We start from the raw sequence: 21,433 nt of genomic DNA on the forward strand, positions 1-21,433 counted from the left end.
TTGATCCTCTTTTTCCTACCTAAATGAAGGCCACTACTACCAAAATGCATTTATTTCCTTGATAATTCTCAGGCTGACATTTTTAAAACCACTGGATATGTTCATTTGCATATCGTCAGAGGAAACTACAAAAGCCAGACTTTTCTTCCTGCTCACAAAACCCCATTGTTCCTCTTAACACATGAAAATGGGCCCAGAAAAATTGACCATTCCTAAAAGGAGCTAGAAATCAAAACTTTACAACATAGGTTAGAGATTATTTTTACTATTAATGCTGGCTTGTCATGCTGGCCTACATTAATTTAATCTGCTTCCCTGTGTATTCCCTCTGAAATACACAGGGAAACTCAATGGCACTGTTTCAGCACTCACACCCAAAGTAACTCTGTGGAAAGAACAGCAAAATATTTGAGCGTATCCATCAATCCCGGTCCCCTAAAAATGTTTCAAAAGGATCTGACTGTCACACAAAGATGTCCATCAGTTTCTGAAGATGTTTCATAAAAACATAGAGGCACCAGTTTCACTGGCTGCTTTCCATTTAACTCACGTGCCAGAATTTTGACAAATGGGGCACATAACATTCCTTATCTCTCTTCCTTAGCTCCCGAAACTCATTCCTCCCCAGACTTGTCTAATGAGCTACATTGTTCTGAGGAGATACCTGTGCCACACCTGCTGCCAAATTTCCATCTTCCAGTCAATGAACACAGACTAGAGTGTTGACAATTTTTTATTAGCTAGATCTGTTCTGTCTTATCTGAAATAGTGTCTTCTGTATAAGCAGCAATTAAATATGAGATCCAGTCCCTTACCAGCCACTGCTCCCTCCACATTCCTCTGAGAATTCTTTCTAATGACTGTCTTTGTATATGGCACTGTCTTGTACCACTTTACCAACAAGAACAAGGTGTTATTTCTGAAATTATATCTTCTTTCAGGCAATGCCCATATCTCAAGACCACAAATTGGGTCCTTATGTGAACCATAGATTCGGGCCAAGTTACTTCCTGCCCTCAGGCACTTGAATCACTCCTTGTATAAGGATGACAGTCACTCCTGTGCAGTTGCCTGAACAGGTGATTGTGGCAGCACCCATCCTGTAGATAACAGTGTAGGGACTTGAGGTCTTGCCCAGACACTGAAAGAACTGGGTTCTGACATAGCTGTGACTCAACCTCCAGAGCACAGAAGAGAACCAGGGATTTATGTGATGGACAAGTCATGAAAAGATAAATGGCATGATTATCATTATCCTACCCTTCTCCTGAAACAGTTCTGAATGAAAGTGGCTGTGATTTCTCCCATATAAGTGGATCACAATATTGTCAGCATATGTCAGTTATATTCAGAGCATGCCAGGTGATAAGAGAGCTTGGTACAGAGACACCTAATCTGGGAATCCCACATGGCCTTATGATTAGTCAAAATGGTAGTGGGAAGACAAAGACTAGAAAAAGCTATTATTATTAAATGCTCATATACCTTGTCACTAAGTTGTAAGACTATTTTTCCTTACTCCTGTCTTTCTAAAAGAAGTGATTAAAAAAAAGTTTAAAAAATAATAAGCAGGTTTGATCATATGAAAATGTACAAGGGTTTGCTTTGACAAGGCATGTACATCAGACAGCTATCAAACAGATAGCTGTGACTTCTAGAGGGGGACACAGAGCGAAGAAATTAAGCTCCTGTTCTGAACACCCCAGCAGAGGTGGGTCAGTCTGTTACCTGTAACATGAGCTTACAATAACTAGTTAACTCAGGAAAGCATTTCATTACTCTTACGAACATTATGTATGATAACCCCTCTGAGGGCTCAAATGGACTCGTCTTGCTTTTTTCAAACTAACAAAACTTCAAGAGGTGAAAATTTTGATGAATTCGATATGACCAAGGCCAAGAAAAGGTAATATCATTTCATCCAGCAGCAAGGGTATCGTTCTTTACAAAGGTTCTCACTCACCCACACCAAGCCTGTAATTAGAGGCCATGTGGGCAGGTCTGCACCTATTGTCGTGGGACTGATTCCAAGTGAAAAGGGCCAGTAGCAACCAGGATTTGACAGGGAGCTGACTGAACAGAGCCCGCAAAGCAGCAACCCTTCCTCCATTCAGAGTGGTAAGTGGCTGAAAAACTGGTGGGGTTTGGGGGCGAGTCTGTACTAACTGCTGGTTGGGGCTGGAGTACTGCAAGAACTCACAGGCTGAATGGTGTTGTCTGAGCCAACATGCAAAAAAGCAAACAGTAGCACTCAGAGTGATCCTCAGGGGAGAGAGACCCTGGCAGCAGCTACAAGGCTTAAAACTTTTCAATTCCAGGAAGTCCCAGTAGGAGATGAGAATTTCTGGGCTATGATAATGTAATGCAGCTAGGAAAATGGGGTGGATTCAGTGGGGCTAAGGTAATTTAAGCCTGAATATATCCCCATATTTTTAAAGGAAGAACAAAATGACAGTATTTCCAGATGGTATCCGGACTTTTTTTATTTTTTAAGGCGAAATGCGTGAGAGCACAAATAACAGAGAAAATGAAAAAGGAGGATAAAATAGGCTATGTATTTAAGCATTATTAGGAGCACTGCAAATTTAAAGGGAGAATGGAAATGGGGAAGAATTATGGAGCTGTTATGTGGAAGTATATGGAAAACAAGACATTTTTTGTTAGACTACTGTACACAGAGAGACTTGAACTAGTCATTGGCAAGGGTTAGTCTGCACTTCAGAAATGGCAAAAGGTCAATGGAATTGGTCTTGGAGTTGACTAAATTTAAAAGCAGCCTAATCATGAAGACAAACAGTGGAGATCATCTTGGAAAGACAGACTAGTGGCCAGGTGGTGGCTACAAGTCAGCTGAAAGCCCCCTAGTTACTCAGAATTGACACAGCTACTTCCCAAAACTGAATCATGTTTGTTGTTGGTTTGTTTTGGTTTTTTATGATGCTTGTACTAGGATTAAATTAGTGTAATTGTCTATGGAAATTTAAATGTATGAATCCCAGTATAAGGTCAAGGTGAGAACCCTATTATTTAGGAAATATGAGCAAATACTGAACAGTAGGAAGCCAAAGACATACTATTTTATTACCTTACAATTTCTTTGGATTGTTCACCATTTCTAAGAAACTGACCCAAAAAACCTTAAAATCTAAATATTACAGCACCTTCCAACATACTTACTAACCTTTTATTGGAGTGCTTCCCACATTAAATGCCTCAAGAATATAATTTGCATCACTGTTCTGAGTCATTCAGGTCAATGCCCTAGTCAACAGCTTCAGATTCAGTTTAAGAGGTCAATTGACACTCAGAAAAATCTACTACCCAGACCAGACAACCTGTGTGAGTGAGCCCTGCCTTGCCTTAGGTATTACCTCGTATTGAGTGGTTTGAAGGAAGAAAATCTACAAAAGGTTCTGAACATCTTTGATCTGCTACAAAATTTGTTTCTCTAATGTTAAATTTGTATTCAGTTAAGACCAGTTTCCTCCTGGAGAGTTTCACTGTACCTACAAGCTGATGAGTAAGCAGGAAAGGAGAACTGGCTAATGCCAAGATGCTCTTTTACTTATTTATCCTCATTTGGATTGAAGCAGAGCCAAAGAGCCTTCATCCAGAATCAGGACCTTACTATGGACTGTTCGTGGGGAGGAGCTGGAGGTTAATTTAGGTCTTTTAACAATGCCAATTATTCTGCTACCTGAATTACTACACCATATCACCAGCATTTTGCTCAGTACTGTGCACATCAGTTTTCTGTATTTGACAGTCTGGACAAATAGTGTGCTTGAGCCACTGAGCAGGGGCTGTGCCTAGGAAAGATGGTATTCTTTTTATACATCTACAGAACAAGCTGAACAACAAAATTACATTCAAATAAAACAACTCCCAAAATCATATTTTACTCTCAGGTATTTGCATATGAGTAAATATGTACATGATCTCCTTAATGAGGCCTAACGATACTATTGCAATTTTTTTCCCTTAGTTTCTTTACCATTTTGACTGATGTTCAATACTAGGGTGTGCAATTAGCAAGCATTCTCTAAATGCTCAGGCTCAAAGCCTTGCAAGAATTTGCTGAGAAAACAGGAAATTTAACCTGCAACTTCTATACCCAAGGCTTATATGCTACATTCTGCATGGGTTCTTCTCCCTTGTGTTGACTTTACTCTTTAACTGAGCTCTGAGCCAAACTACTGAAAAATTTAAAAGGCTAAAATAAAAGAGTGGAAAGATAGAACTGCAAAAATATTCTCTGTTTAAGGACAGTGCCAGTGCAGGAAATAGAGCAAGTAAAATTGGAGTGGTAAGGCAAGAAAAACTTGAAAAAAATTAATAAATCAAAAAGACCTGGCAGAAGGTAACGAACTTGAACTTCAGTACTGAAAGGGGAAAAGCAGACCTGAAAATTGGGAAGACAGCATAAGATTGAAGGGACAGCAGATGCCATGCTTAGCCTTGTTAACAGATGGAAGTGAGCCAGCACTGCAGTTGGGTGCTGCTGGAGGGGCTGTTCCTGCTCGGGCGCTGCTTGCTTTGTGCTGTATGATATCAGCAAAGGCTGTTTCCTACCTCAGCACAGACTGTGGAGGTGAGACAGTAACTTCCCATTTAACCTCCTTGAAACACAGGACAAGGAAGTGGAAGGCACTGTCCTCTCCCTTATCCATGCCACTTCTCACTGTCACAGGAAATTGGATAAAACTCCACATTAAAACCAACTACGTTTTTGCCCTGTGCCTCCAGCTGTGTGGCTATTTCAGGACAACGCTGGATTTCCTTTTTCCATGGCTACTTCTTGTTCCACCACTGCTGCTTGGCTAAGTATCACAGCTCCTCCTGTGGTCTCAGGTTGTATGGCTGGGGAAAAACCATTTGCACTCTGAGCCCTTGCAACCCTAAACTAAAAAGTCCTCTTTTCACTTTGCTATTCTCACGATGATCCAAGAAGACTTTGTTTTAGTCTTCTCTGTTTTTCCAATATGCCTGTTGAAATGTGCACGCAGCACCAATGAAACATCTGTGCTCTTTAAAAAACAGCTCTATCTATATATTGAGTGCAATATGTATACTGAAAATAGTATCCTCCCAACTGTATGTGTGGAAACAAAGACTAACAAGTTCCCTGGTGCTTCAAAAGTCACTAGTAATACATTACCAAGATTTCAACAAAGGCCTTTTCAGTTATAGCTTCCTCAAATGTTCACCTCTGTAAACCAAGAATGATATGCAATGTGACAGCATTTATTTTCACCACCAACAAAAATTAATCCAACACTCATAACCTGTACCTTTTTTTACTATCTCTTAATCAGGATGTAAGTATTTTTTCAGTATGAGCTCGTGTCCAGCAATACCAGTGCTGAAAGTTGACATGCAGCGTAATGCCACTGCAAGGAATTGATTCCTTTTCTAAAATCTTGATGGCTGATGAGCCAGCATGAGTAGTGACTAAATATAGGATAAAAAAATTAAGTTAAAAAGCTAAAAATCATGATCATAGTTTGATCATGAGACATTACTGATATGAAATGATATATGGTATGATATGATATGATATGATATTATATGATATGATATCTTGCACAGTAGCAAGAACTGTATTTGCAAATCCAGGAGCAGCTATCTGGTTCTTTCAACTGTATCCTGAAATGTAATTATTACTCAATGTTTGATCTACTTAATCCATGCATCTAATTTTAATCTACTTAACTGTTGTAGTACCACATGCATATAATTTGACTTTCTTAATCAAAATATCAAGTGACAAGGAGATCATTTTAGAATCCCAGTATCGTGCAACTTAAAATGTTGTTCTTATAAGACTGTCAGTTAGTTTGTCGTGTCATGTACCTGAATTCAATTACACAACCTAATCTTTTAACAGTTTTTCACAATTTTTCTCTAATGACTGAGTATCCTGTGGAGGGTTTCATTTTTCTGCCTCAGGCTGACACTGGACTGAAACTCCTCAGGTCTGAAATTCTTCAGCTAATTCATCCTACTTTTTTTTTTACCTGTTATTATGTTAGTTTTCTTCAAATCATATATCTGGAATTTTTTTACAAATCTTAGAAAAAAATTGTCAATACTTTCTTTTGATAGCCTTTTATTTTTTGAAGGATCTCAGCTATGAGTTACTGAAGTCAATGATTTTAGAATATTTAGTTTCAGCAGCTGTTCTACATTAGATCTAGAATTATTGTCTGGACAGAGTATCACCATGATTCTTCTTCTCTTGTGTGATACTTTTTTTTCTCTGGTGTGAATATCAGCTGGTTTTGGCAACAAGAGACAAAAAAAATTCATCTTTTTAATTCTTCCATGCATGAAATATTTATACTTAATTCATAACTTAATTCTAATGGCCACGAGTGTACATGTTGGCATGGACATTTTCCTTATGAAACTTGTGTGACTCCTAGCCAATAATTCTCAGTTATCAATATTGCCCTTTTTTGTCCTCTTGTTGTCTTCCAGTTTCTTCCACTCTACCAAGTTACCCACAGGTTTTTAATCTCTTTTCTATTTTTTTTTCAGCATACAGCTACCCAATTTTCACTAAAGAAAACAGTGGCCATTTTGTATCCTGGTACTACTCACCAGAGAAAGAAATAACAAGCGTTATAAGAGAATGGTGAGTAAAATTCTTAGCAATTTGATAAATAACGAATTTTGTTTAAAATTTTTTAAAAACCGATTTCCTACTGTGAAATTATTAGGTTAAAATACTGATTATGAAAAATGAGATTTGGGCTGGTTTCTCTTTAATAGATTCCGTGTGTCTGCTTGTGTGCATGTCCTAAGGAAGGTGTGTGGGTACATGTGTGGGACTTAAAAGTACACTGTTGACAGTCATTATACAGACTTTCTCATATCTCACAAACCATCTACAAGTGGCCCATGAATCACAGACTGAGCAACAGTGTCCTGAAGGTGACTTGATGGCCTACTGTGAAGGACAACCACTGCTCCAGTGTAACTTTTATACAATAGGATGTCAGTCTATCAGTATTTGCAAATTTTTTTTCCTGAACTGAAAAGCAATTTAGAAATATTTAGTGCCAGTTTTGCTTCAAAAGTGCACGTCTTCTGTCCATTGAGTATATTAAATGAGCTAAGTGTTCAGTAGCCTCTTGCCAGCACTACTGCTTAGGCTGAGATCACATTCCCAAACAAGTAATTCCAGTTCCTCTTGTTCAGCACTACGCCTCTTCAATGCCCAATGAAAGAGTTTTCAGGTTGTATGCTGCCTGAACCCTTTTTAAAAAGACATGATTTTTTGACCTCTTTACAATCTTTTTGTCATTATCATAGATCAATATAAAAAGGCTTCCCACTAAAAAATTGTCTTCTATCCAAATTATATACATTAATAATAACATTTCTGCTGCTTCTTTTACTAACCTAGCTATGTGTCCATTTCAATTTTCTGCCTTCAAAGGAAGATCCTCTGAAAGAAACTGTGGATCACCTTTATTTGTCAACAGTCTCCCACATTTTCTAAAATTACTTGCATTTTAGATTTTAGGTCAGAAAAGGAATTATACTATCCTTCCTGCGGTAGTGTTCCCAACGTGGACTATACATCTCCTGGGTAGGAGGACTGTCCATTAAATATAAACAAATGCTCCCGAGCTCTGCAATCCCTTTGATGTGCTGCATCATCTGTGATTTTCCTGTCATCGGGTTCTCAGCATGGTGATGGGGAGTGCTTGACAGATATTCCAGCTGAAGGGAGCTGCTCTTTTTGGCGAACAGTTCACTCTTCTTGTCCTTCACCAGCAGCTTCAAATAACTCCTGATCCTTTTCTCTCCTATTCTTACTGCCAGACCTCCTCTCTGATTTCCACTCTCCTTGAGCAGATTGATCTTTTCTTTTCTGTTAACTACACCGAAGGATAAATTAGAATTGGGATCAGAATTGTATTTCCAAGGAAATTTCATAATTCCTCTCAGCTCAGCACTCTGCACCTCCTGCTCACTGCTTAGACATTTACCCTCTTTTCTCTGCCCTAATACATAAACAAGCTGTTACCAAATAGAGACTTCAGAGTTTTTTGGAGAGTACTGATACACACTCTCTGACCTCTCCCATTTCGCTTTGTTAGGAAACCATGTCTTACAGCCAAGTAATCCAACTTCCACCAAAAACACGTACATAGGTGGATCACATATACCTCCTGTTTGACATTTGTCACAGAAGCTTCAAGGACAAATTCTGTAAAATTCTGAATTGTTTCTTCTTTGTTTCCAAGAGCATTTTGTAGTGTCAAGGAGCTTTGGAGCACTGTTTTTCTAGCTTTCTCCTGTCTGTAGAAATATCCCTTGGAGAGTGTTGCTCACACAGCAAGATTATAACTACTACATTTCCCATTTTTTCTTAATACTTCTAATGAGCTATCCCAGTGGCCAGGAGTGACAGCTCAAATTTTTGGTTTAAAATAAAAGCGGTATGATGAAATGGGAGGAAGATGCCATAGGAAACACCTAGAAGAAGAGGAATTTGAGAACTGTGAATGAGGAAAATGGGAAGGGAGAAAGGTGAAATAAATGGAACTCCTGCCCTGGAAAAGACAAATAAACAAGTGTAGACGAAAGGAATCTGTATAAAGTCAGGGATATGAAAGTGCATAAATAAAAAGAGCCCTGGCTAAAAGCAGCCCAAAGAGCTTGAAGATAGAATCATATAATTGTTTCGGATGGAAAAAACCTTTAAGATCGTTAAGTTCAACCCTTAACCTAACACTGCCAAGTCCACCACTAAACCATGTCCCTAAGCGCCACATCTACACATCTTTTAAAGCCCTGCAGGGATGGTGACTCCACCACTTCTCTGGGCAGCCTGTTCCCATTGACAGCCCTTTCTGTAAAGAAATTTCCCCCACTATCCCATCTAAACCTCCCCGGTACAATCTGAGGCCATTTCACCTTGTCCTGTCTCTGGTTGCATGGGAGAAGAGCCTGACCCCACCTGGCTACAACCTCCTTTCAGGTAGTTGTATGGAGTTATAAGGTGCCCCCTGAGCCTCCTTTTCTTCAGCCTAAACAACCCCAGCTCCCTCAGCCGCTCCTCATGGGACTTGTGCTCCAGCCCCTTCACCAGCTTTGTTCTCTTCTCCGGAATCTCTCCAGCACCTCAATGTCTTTCTTATAGTGAGGAGCCTAAGCTGGCAAGTGTGCAGACTTGATCAAGTTACAGGGATCCCTGTCTGTGTTGTACCGCACCTCTCACCTATCTCTTCACAGCTGGAAAGAAATCAGGACCTTGGATTCTGGTTAATTCCCTCAGCAATCTGCATGTAGTATTGTCTGTGCAAGAAATACAATGAATGGCAAAACTGAGTGGTGGGGAAGGATCGCTTCCCACACCCTGCTGGCAACGCTCCTCCTAAAGCAGCCCAGGACAGCAAAGGGTGTTGGGCATGTTGCTGGCTTGTGGTCAGTTGGTGCCCACCAGGAGTCTCAGGCCTCTTTCTGCAAAGCTGCTTTCTGTCTGATGGGTTCCCACTGTGTACAGACCAGCGTGTGAGGTTATTCCTCTTCAGGTGCAGGTCTTTGCATTTCTCTTTGTATTACACTCCTTTTAAAAGGACAAATCACTCAAAGCAAAATGCTTAACCTGTGTATTCAATTTGTTTTAGGTGGTTGGAATGTGGATTATTGCATTTTATCTCCTTGGCACAGTAGCAGGTGAGACATTATACCTTAAAAACTACCACTAGAAAGTGAATTCATATGAAATGATATATAGGATATGATGACTGTTATTTTCCTTTACACTGAAACTGTAGTATGATTTGTGGGTCATTGCATGACAATGTCTATTACTGTGCGTAGAACTAATGCTAAAAGGCTCTGCTTTGTTTACAAGTTATTATTAAGAACACAACAGACATAACTCTGTGCTGAAAATCCACAGAGAAATTCAGTGTCACGTGTCCCATCAAGCCAATGCACAAGCTCTTTACATTACATGTACAAAGTACATGTACAGTTCTTTGTCATGTACAAAGAACTGATCAGCAACAGGGTGTTTAGCACAACTGTACTAAAACATAAAAGTTAAGGATAAGTGAGCATGAGACCCATTTGATCTAGAAAAAACCCCTACTATCTTAAAGGAAATGTTCATATCATTCACAGTACAAGGTAGATATGCTTCATTCCTATGAGCAGACACACAATGCTTTGGAGTAGAAACCATGCAGAAGCAATTCTAATGAGCATTTCTTAAAAGTCTGTTTTTAAAAAGAAACTGAACCAATACTTTACCAGCCTAGGAAATGGTGTCAAAACTCTGTGTAGGTCTTTACTTGGTTTATTCTCTAAGTATTTTGCTCCCCTAATGTTACCTGTTTTGGGCAAAATGCATGAAGGAAACAAGAATGAACTTCAAGAAATGAGTTTCAAAATTTAACATAAAATTAAATACTTAGTTTTCTGCTCTTCAGACTACTGTAGTCCCAAATACATCACCGAGTATAAGGGAATCGGACATACAAACAAGTTATTTCTTCTTCCCTAGGTAAAGAAGTTTGCTACCCCAGGCTTGGGTGTTTTACAGATGACCCACCCTGGTCTGGGGTACCAGGGAGACTTCTGACAGGTTTGCCTGATTCTCCAGAGCATATGAACATCAGCTTCACTCTCTACACCAGAGAAACAGGAAATAACTCACAGGTGACATTTACTTTTAACATAAAAAACTGACTAAACCTAGAAATATTAACTTGTTACCAAATCTATGTCAGTCACCATAGGCAAACAAGTCGAAATAAGAAGGTAGTTTGAAGGTGCAGTAATGAACGTACTTTGGTGTAAAGTACAAAAAAAAAAAAAAAAGAATGAGTGTAGGACATTCATTATGAATGATCTGTAGGACACAAAAAGTTTCCTGGTATTTTCCTGCACAAGGTTATAGGTTATAGCAGACTACCTTCTGCATATATTTAGGTCTCTGAGCAACAATGCAACCTCCTTCAAATAAATAGCCTTTTGAGCATCAGATGGGAGAGCAAATATTGCTGACTTAAAGGGGAGCTGAGTTAGAAGATACTGTGAGTTTTAAAAATAAAAGTCTGAAGGTGACTGATTTTATGCAATTTCCAAACCCACATTCCACCTTGAAATTGGAGTAATTTTACATTCTCACCTGTCTCTCTGCACTCTAAAAGTAGAATTACTCAAGTTGCTTATGCCCTGAAATACTGAGCAGAGCAATGTGGAAGAACCTGGAAGATCAGGAGCTGGGATCACGTGGCTTCAGTAAATGCTTATGAAGCTGCTAAATTCCTTTCAGACCCCCAAACCTCGTGTCCCCTGAGCAGTACAGGGACGCTTGGCATTCCTCTGAACTACATTGCATTACAAACTATAATGCCACACCACTGCCCTTGCAGACATCATTGCTTACAGCAACTCTGGTTGCCACACTGAGAATCTAATGCTCCATGGATGAGAACCTGTAACAAAGTTCTACAATCTGCAGAGCAGGGACGTGTCAGCACACGAGATACACTCAGCAAATTGCTCAGCAGTTCTGTTGCTGATAACATAAACCAAAATACTTCTTGCACTACTTCCCAGTACATTTAAACTTAAGTGTATCTATGATCTAGGGCACAGCCCATCCACACCCAAACTCTCTGAGCTCACATCACAGCCTCTGTATTTGTTTGAAAACAATACAGATAGTCAGATATCATTCTCAAAGAAAAATATATAACTAAGTAGGTTGCAGCAATGTGTGAAGACCAGTTTCAGCCCTACTGCATGCAATTCTTGCATGAAATTCTTCCAGCCTTTCTGGAGTAGCTAATGGCAAAACAGGCTGCTGCTTGGATGCAAGCAGCACATTGAAGCCAAAGGTCAGGTCGGTAAAAGGACAAGCTGAAGCAGGAATTGTGGAGTTGGTGGGCTGCACCCTGGAGGAACTCGCCCAAGTCAGGCCAACAGACACCACTGACACTGTGGCCCTTTTAGGTTGCTTCATATTCCACTAAAGGGGGATCTTCCTGTGTTAAGCAGATAGGAGCAGCAGAAACCACATGGCAACAACCCTTTGGAAACCATAGTGGAATTAAGAAAAGAGGGATAAAGGGGTCCCTGAGTTCCGAAAATCACAGACCTTTGTCCATTCAAAGGAGTTCATTTAGTCCTGCAGACTGACTTTTTTAAATGTTTGAAAATATGAATAGATAATTTTATTTTTTTTTTAAACATACAGGTGATCTCGGCGATAAACTGCTCAACCATCCAGAACTCACATTTTTCTTCACACAGGAAAACCTCCTTCATCATTCACGGATTTGGCAGCACTGGAAAAACAGGCTGGGTGGTAGAAATGTGCTTGGTATGAGAGAGTATCCTCTGATTTCCATCAGCAGTAGTAGCTTTGTCACTATCCTTTAGGCACTAACATTCACCTTCCATTTTGCAGTTCATTGGGTAGTAGAAGATATGAACCAAGAATTAAATTTCACAAAAACCAGAATGTTCCCACTCAGGAAGATAAAGCAAAGTTAAGGTTTCTTGGTCATCTCTGAGATGCTGTTTCTCTAGGGAGTTTCCATTCCCAAACCCTACAGATCAGATCAAAGCAATAAACTGAACACAGGTGTCTCCAGCCTCTACAGCCATGTCAGAATATTGGATTAGACACTGCCGCTCCCATTAACAGAAACTGAACTGTCCTTCAGTCAAAAGGCCTTCAGGAGTTGTAAAGCTCAAGTTTCAGTTTATAAATACTATTCTGGTTCACCACTATTCAGTTTTTAAAACAAACAAAAACCCTACCAACCAACCAACCACAACAAAAGCACCACCATCAAACTTTTTGCTTTTTGTTTGATTACAGTGAAAAAATGTTGAAAAGAAACAGTATTTCTTTCTGCCTCTCCACACTACAAACTTATGGTCCCTACAGGAAAGGAGAGAGTCCAGGATGCACTAGGGTTTCAAGCTTTTGTTTTCCTTGTCATTCACCCTTAGCTGTTTTACATGAATTAATTTTTGTTTCCACTCCTTGTTCTATCTCAGCCTTAAGTGAGCTTTAGTTACAGAAAACTATAACTGCAGACTGGAAAAATCACTGATGTCTGCAAGGCCATGCCCAGTACTGAAGTGACCAGCGCATTAGCTTTCTTTGCTGAAATAGAACCTTTCTGCTCTACTCCATGTCTTTTCAGTCTGACATGACTTTCTCGGTTTTAAAGGCATTTAATAAATAAGTCTTCTTCCTATACAATTCAGTTAAGCTACTAACATCCCTCAAAGAAAGTCAGATACTGCACATAGAAAAAACTGTGCAGTTGTATGGCTTTTCCAAATTGTTTCAAATATGCATAAAAACACTGTATAAAGTAAAATATTCTTATTACAGTTTTCATAATCGATACTTTTTGGAATAATATATTCTGTCTAGTAAGAAGATGTGTGTTTCAGTGTGGTGTGGGCTACAGTGATAGTCCCATTTTGTAGAGAATGAGATATTTCCCTATTATGTTACCTTTTAATGCTTTTTCTGATTTAAGTTGAATCTCTGATTATTACTTGTTTTCTTAAATACTTTGCTTTGTGTGTTCCCACATCAGCTGCTACTGGAAGTGGCAAACATCAACTGCATTGCTGTGGATTGGAAAGAAGGTGCAAAAGGCACCTACGTCAGTGCAGTGAACAACATCCGCGTGATTGGGGCTGAGGTTGCTTATTTCCTAACAACTTTACAGGTAAAAGACCCCGCTTCACCTCCTGCAATTCCTCAGTGGATACAGGGGGGTTATGACACTGCTGCTTTGGGTTTGAACCTTGTCCAGTACGGTCAGGCAGAGCTGCACAGCGCATGCAGCAGAGATCCAGCTAATTACACTAATTATCAGCCACAAAAGACGCAAATTAAGCTAATGTGGCTGAGAAGATGTGCCAACTAATTAAAGACCAGTAGGTGGCAACATTTCCATACGATGATACAGGCAAGAAGGCATTCCGTGGAAAGGAGGCAGGTTCAGTGCTTATAAGAGTTTTGCAAGCATTATACACATGTGCTAGAAGTACATTAAGATCTCAGCTTACACCACCAAAATGAGCAGGAGCTGCGTCACTTGATAGTGCCATATTTGCAGTCTACAGACACAATAAACTGTCCAGTTGCCTTCTAGTTTTGAACTTCATGTTCCTGAAGGCAGGTGTTCACATTTATAAACAGAGCACAGAACTGCTCACTAGCAAAATTTGTGTATCAGCATTTCCCACTGACTTCAGAAAGACTCATGAGTACTTGGAGCAGCTGAAAATCAGAATCCTGCATGGCCATGGATTGATCCTGGTCAGGAGGTGCTCATTTTAAAGTGCTGCGAGAGATAATTCAGAGCCCACAAAGCAAAGTGCCAAAATTGCAGCACCTGACAATCAAAGACCACTTTTCTAGATTCTGCTGGGGTACAATCAACTGTTCCTACCTAGGAAACTCATACCTAGCCTCACACATTTGCTCCTGGATCTTTATGTGTAAATCCCAGGTCATTTGAAGATGGATTCAGTTTCTCATTTACTATCTCTATTGCTGCACCATTTGCAGTCTAGGCCTCCCTTTCTTCCCTTACAAAAATGCATAGGTGATGCTTAGACTTTCTTTTGTTTTCCCCGATTTACAAACTTTTAGAGTTTGACTGCAGGAAAGGTTAAACTGCATTGGAAATGGAAGTACTGCAGTAAAATGTATTCAGAGGAGTCTGCCATCTAACAATAAAGGTAGACGGGCCAATACTACTGATCTACTTTTGGTACACACAGTACAAAACAAAACTCAATTAAAAGCCTCAAGCAATTAGGAAACTTATTGGGTTTGGTAGTTACGAAACACATCAAATCCCTGAATGAAATCTGTCCCCTTTGTACAGCCTACAGACTGCTTAATCTCCTTTTTGACCTTCAAAACACGTGTAATATCTCAGCAGTGCAGGTCTTGTACAGGTGACACTTGGCAAAAAGAAGAATGTCACCCCACCTGAGCTTGTCAATGAAACTATTATTCAGTGATATGATCATATATTCTAAGTAGACATGTGATAAAAAATAGCTTCATAATAGAGTACATAAAGAAAAAAATAAGATCACTGTTATGGAAGATGACATTAGGCATTGATCCAAATAAGGTTCATATTTTGTCAGCAAGGGTAGTGGAATACGGGAAGCATATGCCAACACTACAGCAGTGAATCCTGCATCACTATGCATTTAAAGTTCCAGATTGGATCATGTTTCTATCAATTCTTAGTGTAATTTAAACAATAATTAACTCAAGGGGCTCACACCCTGTTTGCTATGCAGAAAGTCGTTCTAGATGTTGCCAGAGGCCCATAATGTCAGACACGCTCTTTGCTTGTTATTCAAAGCCTGTGTTCTTATCTCCCACCACCACCACCACTTTAATGATCAGAAAATGTTCGGATACTCCCCTTATGAAATCCATTTAATTGGCCACAGTCTGGGAGCACATACTGCAGGAGAAGCGGGAAGAAGGATCCGAGGCATCAGACGGATAACAGGTAGGCTGTTCACCAAGATGCAGAGCCAACAGCCCATGTCTAAGGGAAAGAAACTTGCAACACACTGGTCTGTAGACTGGAATTAAATTACTGGTAGTGGTGGAGCTACCTGTCATAACAGTATTCAAACTTTAAGCCTCTTAGAAACGAGGAAAATTATTACATCTTCTCTCTCTATTTAGGTTAAGAACTCTTTACAGGAAGACTTTAGTGGAAGGACAAACATAGCTAACAAGTTTGTAACATTACCATCATTCACTGTGTTACATCAAGCCCCACACAAAGACAAAGCAGCAAGGATCCTTAGTTATACTTGTTTGTAAAGCTTTACAGGACAGTAATAAGCTCACAGGTAATGAAATGCCTCCTTCATAGTGATAATATGCTATTATATAATGAACTGAAAAAAAATTTTACTCCTGTTGGAATAGGTTTTCAAAAAGGCTCACAGAAGCATACTGCTGCATATTTTTTACAGTTTAGCTTATAATTCACATCATTACTGAACATGCCCTGTACAATACTGAACACCCGATGTCATAAGTGGGGAAAAGACATGTTAACATGTGCAACGCTTCTCTCCCTCCCTCAACTAATAAATGTTGTGGGTTTTTAGGTTTAGACCCAGCTGGGCCCTATTTTGAAGGCACTCCTCCTGAGGTGAGGTTGGATCCTTCAGATGCAAACTTTGTTGATGTTATTCACAGTAATGCTGCTCACTTTCCTGCTGCAGGTAAGTGTTCATGTGCAAGTAAGTACCTGCAGGGATGGGCACGTCAGCGAGACACTGACATCATCACATGCACATCTCAGGGTTTGGAATGTATAACACCACTGGGCACCTGGACTTTTACCCAAATGGAGGAACTGTGATGCCTGGATGCAATGATTTAATTCTAGAGATGAAGCAAAGCAATTTTGAAGCTATCATTGCAGGTAAACATACATTTCCAACATGCATAGTACTTTATTTTTGCTCAATTCTGAAACATGAACTGTGAAAATAACTGCCTGTTTGGGAGAAAACAGCAAAACAAAATTTCTTTTTGCCTATTTACTTCTAAGTTAAAAAGGAAATGAGAAATAAAGGCTGGAACAGAACAGTGCTCCACAGAGAATGCTGTAGGGAAAAGGAAAGGAGGTATCATTCATGCCTGAGGTTTGCTTCTGTAATTTGAAATTAGATGTAGGACCCAAAAAGCAGGAGACAAGGAGTGGGCAGGTCCAACAACCCCGGCAGGAGGTTTTCCAGGCTGAGATAGGCCAGTCTTGTGACCAAATCAGCAGCATGACACCACCATCTCTGGTTTCTTGCAGCATCTTGCAGATGCTGTAAAGAGCATCCAGCACTTATGAGGCATGAATTAGGCAAGAGCACTCAGCGTTTCCAGGGACTGTACATGCCTCAGCTCTCTCCCTGAGACTTCTCTGTTTTCAGAGGCTTTGGACAGGTTGGCAGAAGGCTGCTGGATTCTCCATGCTCTATTAAGCCATAAAAATGTAATCATCTAGCTGTGACATCTCAAATATATATATATATGCATATGTGTGAGTGTCTTCTTAAAAGGGATTGTTACATCACAGCAGACCAACACATCTCCCTTGAAATCTTGAGGTAATGACACATAGTTCTCCATATAAAACACAGACAAAACAGTAATTCTTCTACAAGTAGAAACATGCAAATTCAGACAAAAGGATTAATACCAGACCATGCTGTTGTTCCATTCTGTGCCTCAGCTGTTTCCATGGTGAGACAAGTGCAACTCTCATATAGGATAACAAGAGGTTGTCTCACTGATGATCATAAACTTTTTTCCAACAGATGCTACAGTGCTCGGGGGGTGCCATCACTCACGCAGCCACGAATATTATTTTGAAAGCATCCTCTATCCCACTGGATACCTTGGATATCCCTGTGAAACGTACAAATCCTTTCAGGAAGTAAGTACATCAGCCCAGGACTGTGTGAGGAGTAAAGAAAATCATCCAGGATTCAGGGGCAGGTAGCACTTAGATGCTGGTGGCTGTGGTCCCATGGTGTGGTCGTGTAGGAGGAAGCACAGCACACAGTAGTTCCCATCAACTATTCCACTCTGGAAAATGAATCCTGAAGCATAGATGATATCACCAAAAAAGTGGGAAAAAAATTAAACCTCGTGGAATTATCGCCCCAAACTTTTATGCAAAGGGCACATAGGTTAGATATATCTATCCTACTAATTCCTGGCTGGAAAAAGAGACATTTGGAGCCTCCAGAATCCTCGACCGTCCTCTAATTTACATTGGACACAGATTAGAGCACCTAAATTAATGCACTTATGAATGATGCTCCATTTATTTTCTCCCATATGATATTGCAATGTGAATGTGGGCAAGTTCTCTTCCACTAGGAGGGTAAAATTGGCTTACATTTTGAACTAGAACCTAACTGAAAAATATTTGAACTAATGAGTTTCAGACCATTATCATACACAGATATCAAACCTGCTCATTCTACACCCTCCTGGGTGCAGGAGCCATTATCTAAAACAAGTTTATCAGGTTTTGGTGGTAAGCTGTGACAATATACAGCACTGCCACAGCTTTGCAAGATCAGAACAACATCTTGAGCCTTAATTTCATCAGAGCTAGGATGAAAAAAGACTCATTAACTGATGCTCTTCTTTTCCCTAGGGAGACTGTTTCCCATGTCCGCCCGAGGGATGTCCAATGATGGGGCACTATGCTGACAGATTCCCTGATAAATTGAAGAGGGAAAACCAAAAGTATTTTTTGAATACAGCAGCAGATGAACCTTTTGCTGGTGAGTGGAGAAGGTTTGTTACAGTTGTCCACTTGTTTGAAAAGTCATTGCCTTGATGTGATTTACAGCCGTGTACCTGTGTTGCTTCTATGAACAACTGCTAATATCTCTGACAAAAAATGCTACATTAGTTATCAGAATTCAAGCTCACAAAGTCTTCCATTTCTTAACAGGAATGAATTCCAGTTAGAAAAAAATAACTTCCTGGTATACTAGCATTTTTAGGTCTCTCATAGCAATGATAATCTAGATTTATTTTTGCTTTTATTTATGCAGCTTGGAGACAAAAAGTATTTATAAAACTGTCTGGTGTAAAGAAAACGAGAGGAGACATAAACCTAGTTTTCTATGACACAGAGGGGCACACAAAAGAATATGAAATTGCCAAGTAAGTTAAATTATTATTTCTCTATAGCATTTAATGCTCCTAACATTGGTCTGCATATTTTCCACATATTTAAGCTGTGTGAACATTTATCCTGCATTGCAAACATTCTGCTTAACATCAGATATGAAAGAAGTTATTACGTAAGTAAGACCCATGAGGGCAGATGGATGGTTGAGAAAAGGAAATGGAAGTCACTTCCGTTTCCATGAGCTCTGTGTTTCTGTGCTCCAGCTCACCTGCAGCTCTCCCTGCAGTGACACCTGCAAACCTGGCACACAGCCCCCGGTTCACTCTTCTCCTCTCCCTCTGGTCTCCTGCCACAGGCCCAATAAAGTGTCTAGTACTAGTTTTCATCCTCTCCTTGTTCAGAGCATAACGCCCCAGAGCCCTGGTGCTGTGTTCTGTTAAAGAACAACAAAAATGCAAATTTCTGTTGTAACAAAGGGAAAAACTGAAAGTTTGTGGAGAATGTGATTTGGTTCAGCAATCTCTGCCCCGTCAAACTTCAGGTTGCTGTCTTCATTCTGTTTGCAGTGGAGACCTCACTCAAGGTGCAGTCTACACAAAATATCTTGATGTTGAAATTAACCCCAAAAATACTACAAAAATTGAATTTCTCTGGAATAAAGCCATATTTTCTCTGCTCTGGACAAGACTAGGAGCAGAAACAGTCAATATAGTGCATGGAGAGGATGGACAGAGGTAAGTATATCCTTTTTACAGGTCAGAAGGAATGGGAAAGGAGTGCAAAAACCCTAGGAGACAAGACTGAAAAATGGTCTTGAATTGGACACATGGTTTGCATTCAACAATGTGAATTTCAGTAATGACAAGGACAAGTTGCTACACTTTGGACAGAAAATCAAATGTTTGAGTAGGCACCAGGGAATAATTGTCTGGAGTAGAATACGGCAGTGAATAATGTCCAGTAATTTACAATTACAAACCAAGATAAAGCAAACCTCATTCCCAGGTGCATTATCAGAATTAGTATACAGAAGATCCAAGAAGTATTTATTCTAATTGGAATAATTGGGGTAAGACTGTAACCAGAACTAGAGGCATTTTCAAGTTTGGAGAGTATACTTCAGGAAAAAATACACACAGACTGCAGTTTGGAAAAATATCAAAAGATTAAGAAAACTTCAGAGCAGCTGAAGGAAGTGTGTTCCTCAATAAAGAAAAACCTGGAGAGGAGGACAGAAACATAGGCCTAAGCTGTCTGTGAAGGGTCACCATCAACTACTCCAAATATCCACTGGGTTTAGGTCAAGATTTAATTAATGTATTTCACAACAGAAGAAATATTGCTTAGATATTAGGAGAAAAACCATAGTTTGGCATTGTCATGGATTATTTTGAGAGGCTGATGAAATCCCTTTTGGTATGAGCTCCTAAAAACCAAAAAGCTGCAGAACTTTGATTGGGGCAATCTAGTTAAGCACATAGCCTAAATAAAGGGAGCTTAACAACCCACCTTTCTGACTTTTATCTAGAGTTCTATATTTGTGAATCTAGAGATTAATTTTATTAATATATTAAAACTTAAATTTTACAGCTGGTCCCCAAAAGAAGGACATTCACCTTGTTACTGTTAATATACAGATGCAAATATTCTGTACAGCAGGCTTTTAGGAAGGCTTAAGTGGGATTATGAGTTGAACTAACAACCCTAAAGGTGACAGCTGACACCCTTTCATTTTTCACGGGGTGAAAATAGATAAATAAATCTTGATTCAAGATATTTTTTCTTCTCAGGTCAACTTATTGTGGCCATGGAACTGTGGCATACGGAGTTCCCCAGTTACTTACACCTTGCTAGAGGTCACCAAGTTCTGTATACAGCAGCTGAGCAAACCCTCAGCCCTGTGCATGGAAATGTTAGTACATAAGGCAATTAAAACAAAGTTTAAAAAAAAAAAAAGTCCGTTGCTTCCTTTGGTTCTTTTCAGTTCTTTGCAAACACACTTGTCAAGGTTTTTCATGTTTGAAACAAGTTTATTGTACTTGTAACTATGGGAGAAATGAGAAATCACAGATGCTAAAATCCATTTATAACACTGCACAGTCTTGCTTTACCAGTGCCCCAAGGCGAGAGCTGAGTTCCACCACATTGACAGATAGAAAATCTGGCAAATTATCACACACTCTCAAGGCAGCACGTGTCCTCAGAATACTCCTGAGGCTGAGAATGGTCCCAAACAGCCCCTCTCTGTGGCCCCTGCTGCTGCTCAAAGCTTTCCAGCCCCACACAAGAACACAGCCCTCAGAAGACACTCTGGGATGAGGCAGGAGCAGAACAAGAGCAGGACGTTCCTGCAGCAGGTCAGCACAGCCCCTTGTGCACAGCACGTGCATGGAAGCAACAGATAAAAGTACAAGTGAAGCACTCCCCACTTCGGCAGAAACTAAACACTGAAGCCCAGCTCCTGGCTCCTGTTCAGCTTCAAACATGCACCTTTGCTGTGCCCGCTGACAGTCCTAGAGAGAAACGCTGAGTAATCTAGGCTTTGCAAAACCTCGCTTTGACTGTTCCCCATTTCAGTGAACACTACCGCTCTGCGAAACATGGCATGAGGGAGCCTCCTGGAGCTTTAAGAGACCGAGGTAGTGGATATTTTTCAAAGTATAAACCCCAAATTCTAAGTTAATGAACAGGAAGAAAGAGTTAATCATTTATTCACTCCCATT

General features: G+C 39.9%; 1 protein-coding gene across 1 annotated transcript; it reads left to right on the plus strand.

Annotated features, from left to right (window-relative positions):
- Positions 1-3,146: 3,146 nt before the first annotated feature.
- On the plus strand, positions 3,147-20,625 carry LOC127477232 (pancreatic lipase-related protein 2-like). Its single transcript, XM_051801266.1, has 13 exons — positions 3,147-6,637; positions 9,645-9,693; positions 10,529-10,683; positions 12,230-12,355; positions 13,596-13,730; positions 15,440-15,548; positions 16,165-16,281; positions 16,362-16,484; positions 17,374-17,492; positions 18,225-18,354; positions 18,631-18,742; positions 19,277-19,444; positions 20,501-20,625. The coding sequence occupies exons 1-13, from the start codon at positions 6,635-6,637 to the stop codon at positions 20,562-20,564; spliced, it is 1,410 nt and encodes a 469-aa protein (XP_051657226.1). The 5' UTR covers positions 3,147-6,634; the 3' UTR covers positions 20,565-20,625.
- The last annotated feature ends 808 nt before the right edge of the window (positions 20,626-21,433 follow it).

This window comes from Manacus candei, unplaced genomic scaffold (genome assembly GCF_025592945.1).
Source record: "Manacus candei isolate 608988 ecotype Guabito, Panama unplaced genomic scaffold, ASM2559294v1 h1tg000050l, whole genome shotgun sequence".
NCBI classification, from domain to species: domain Eukaryota; kingdom Metazoa; phylum Chordata; class Aves; order Passeriformes; family Pipridae; genus Manacus; species Manacus candei.

What these genes read in the sequence shown, in the direction of transcription:
- LOC127477232 (XM_051801266.1), top strand. An exon ending in TTTTGAAGCTATCATTGCAG is followed by an intron (nt 16,485 to 17,373) that starts GTAAACATACAT and finishes TTTTTCCAACAG; the next exon opens with ATGCTACAGTGCTCGGGGGG. An exon ending in CATGGAGAGGATGGACAGAG is followed by an intron (nt 19,445 to 20,500) that starts GTAAGTATATCC and finishes TTTTCTTCTCAG; the next exon opens with GTCAACTTATTGTGGCCATG.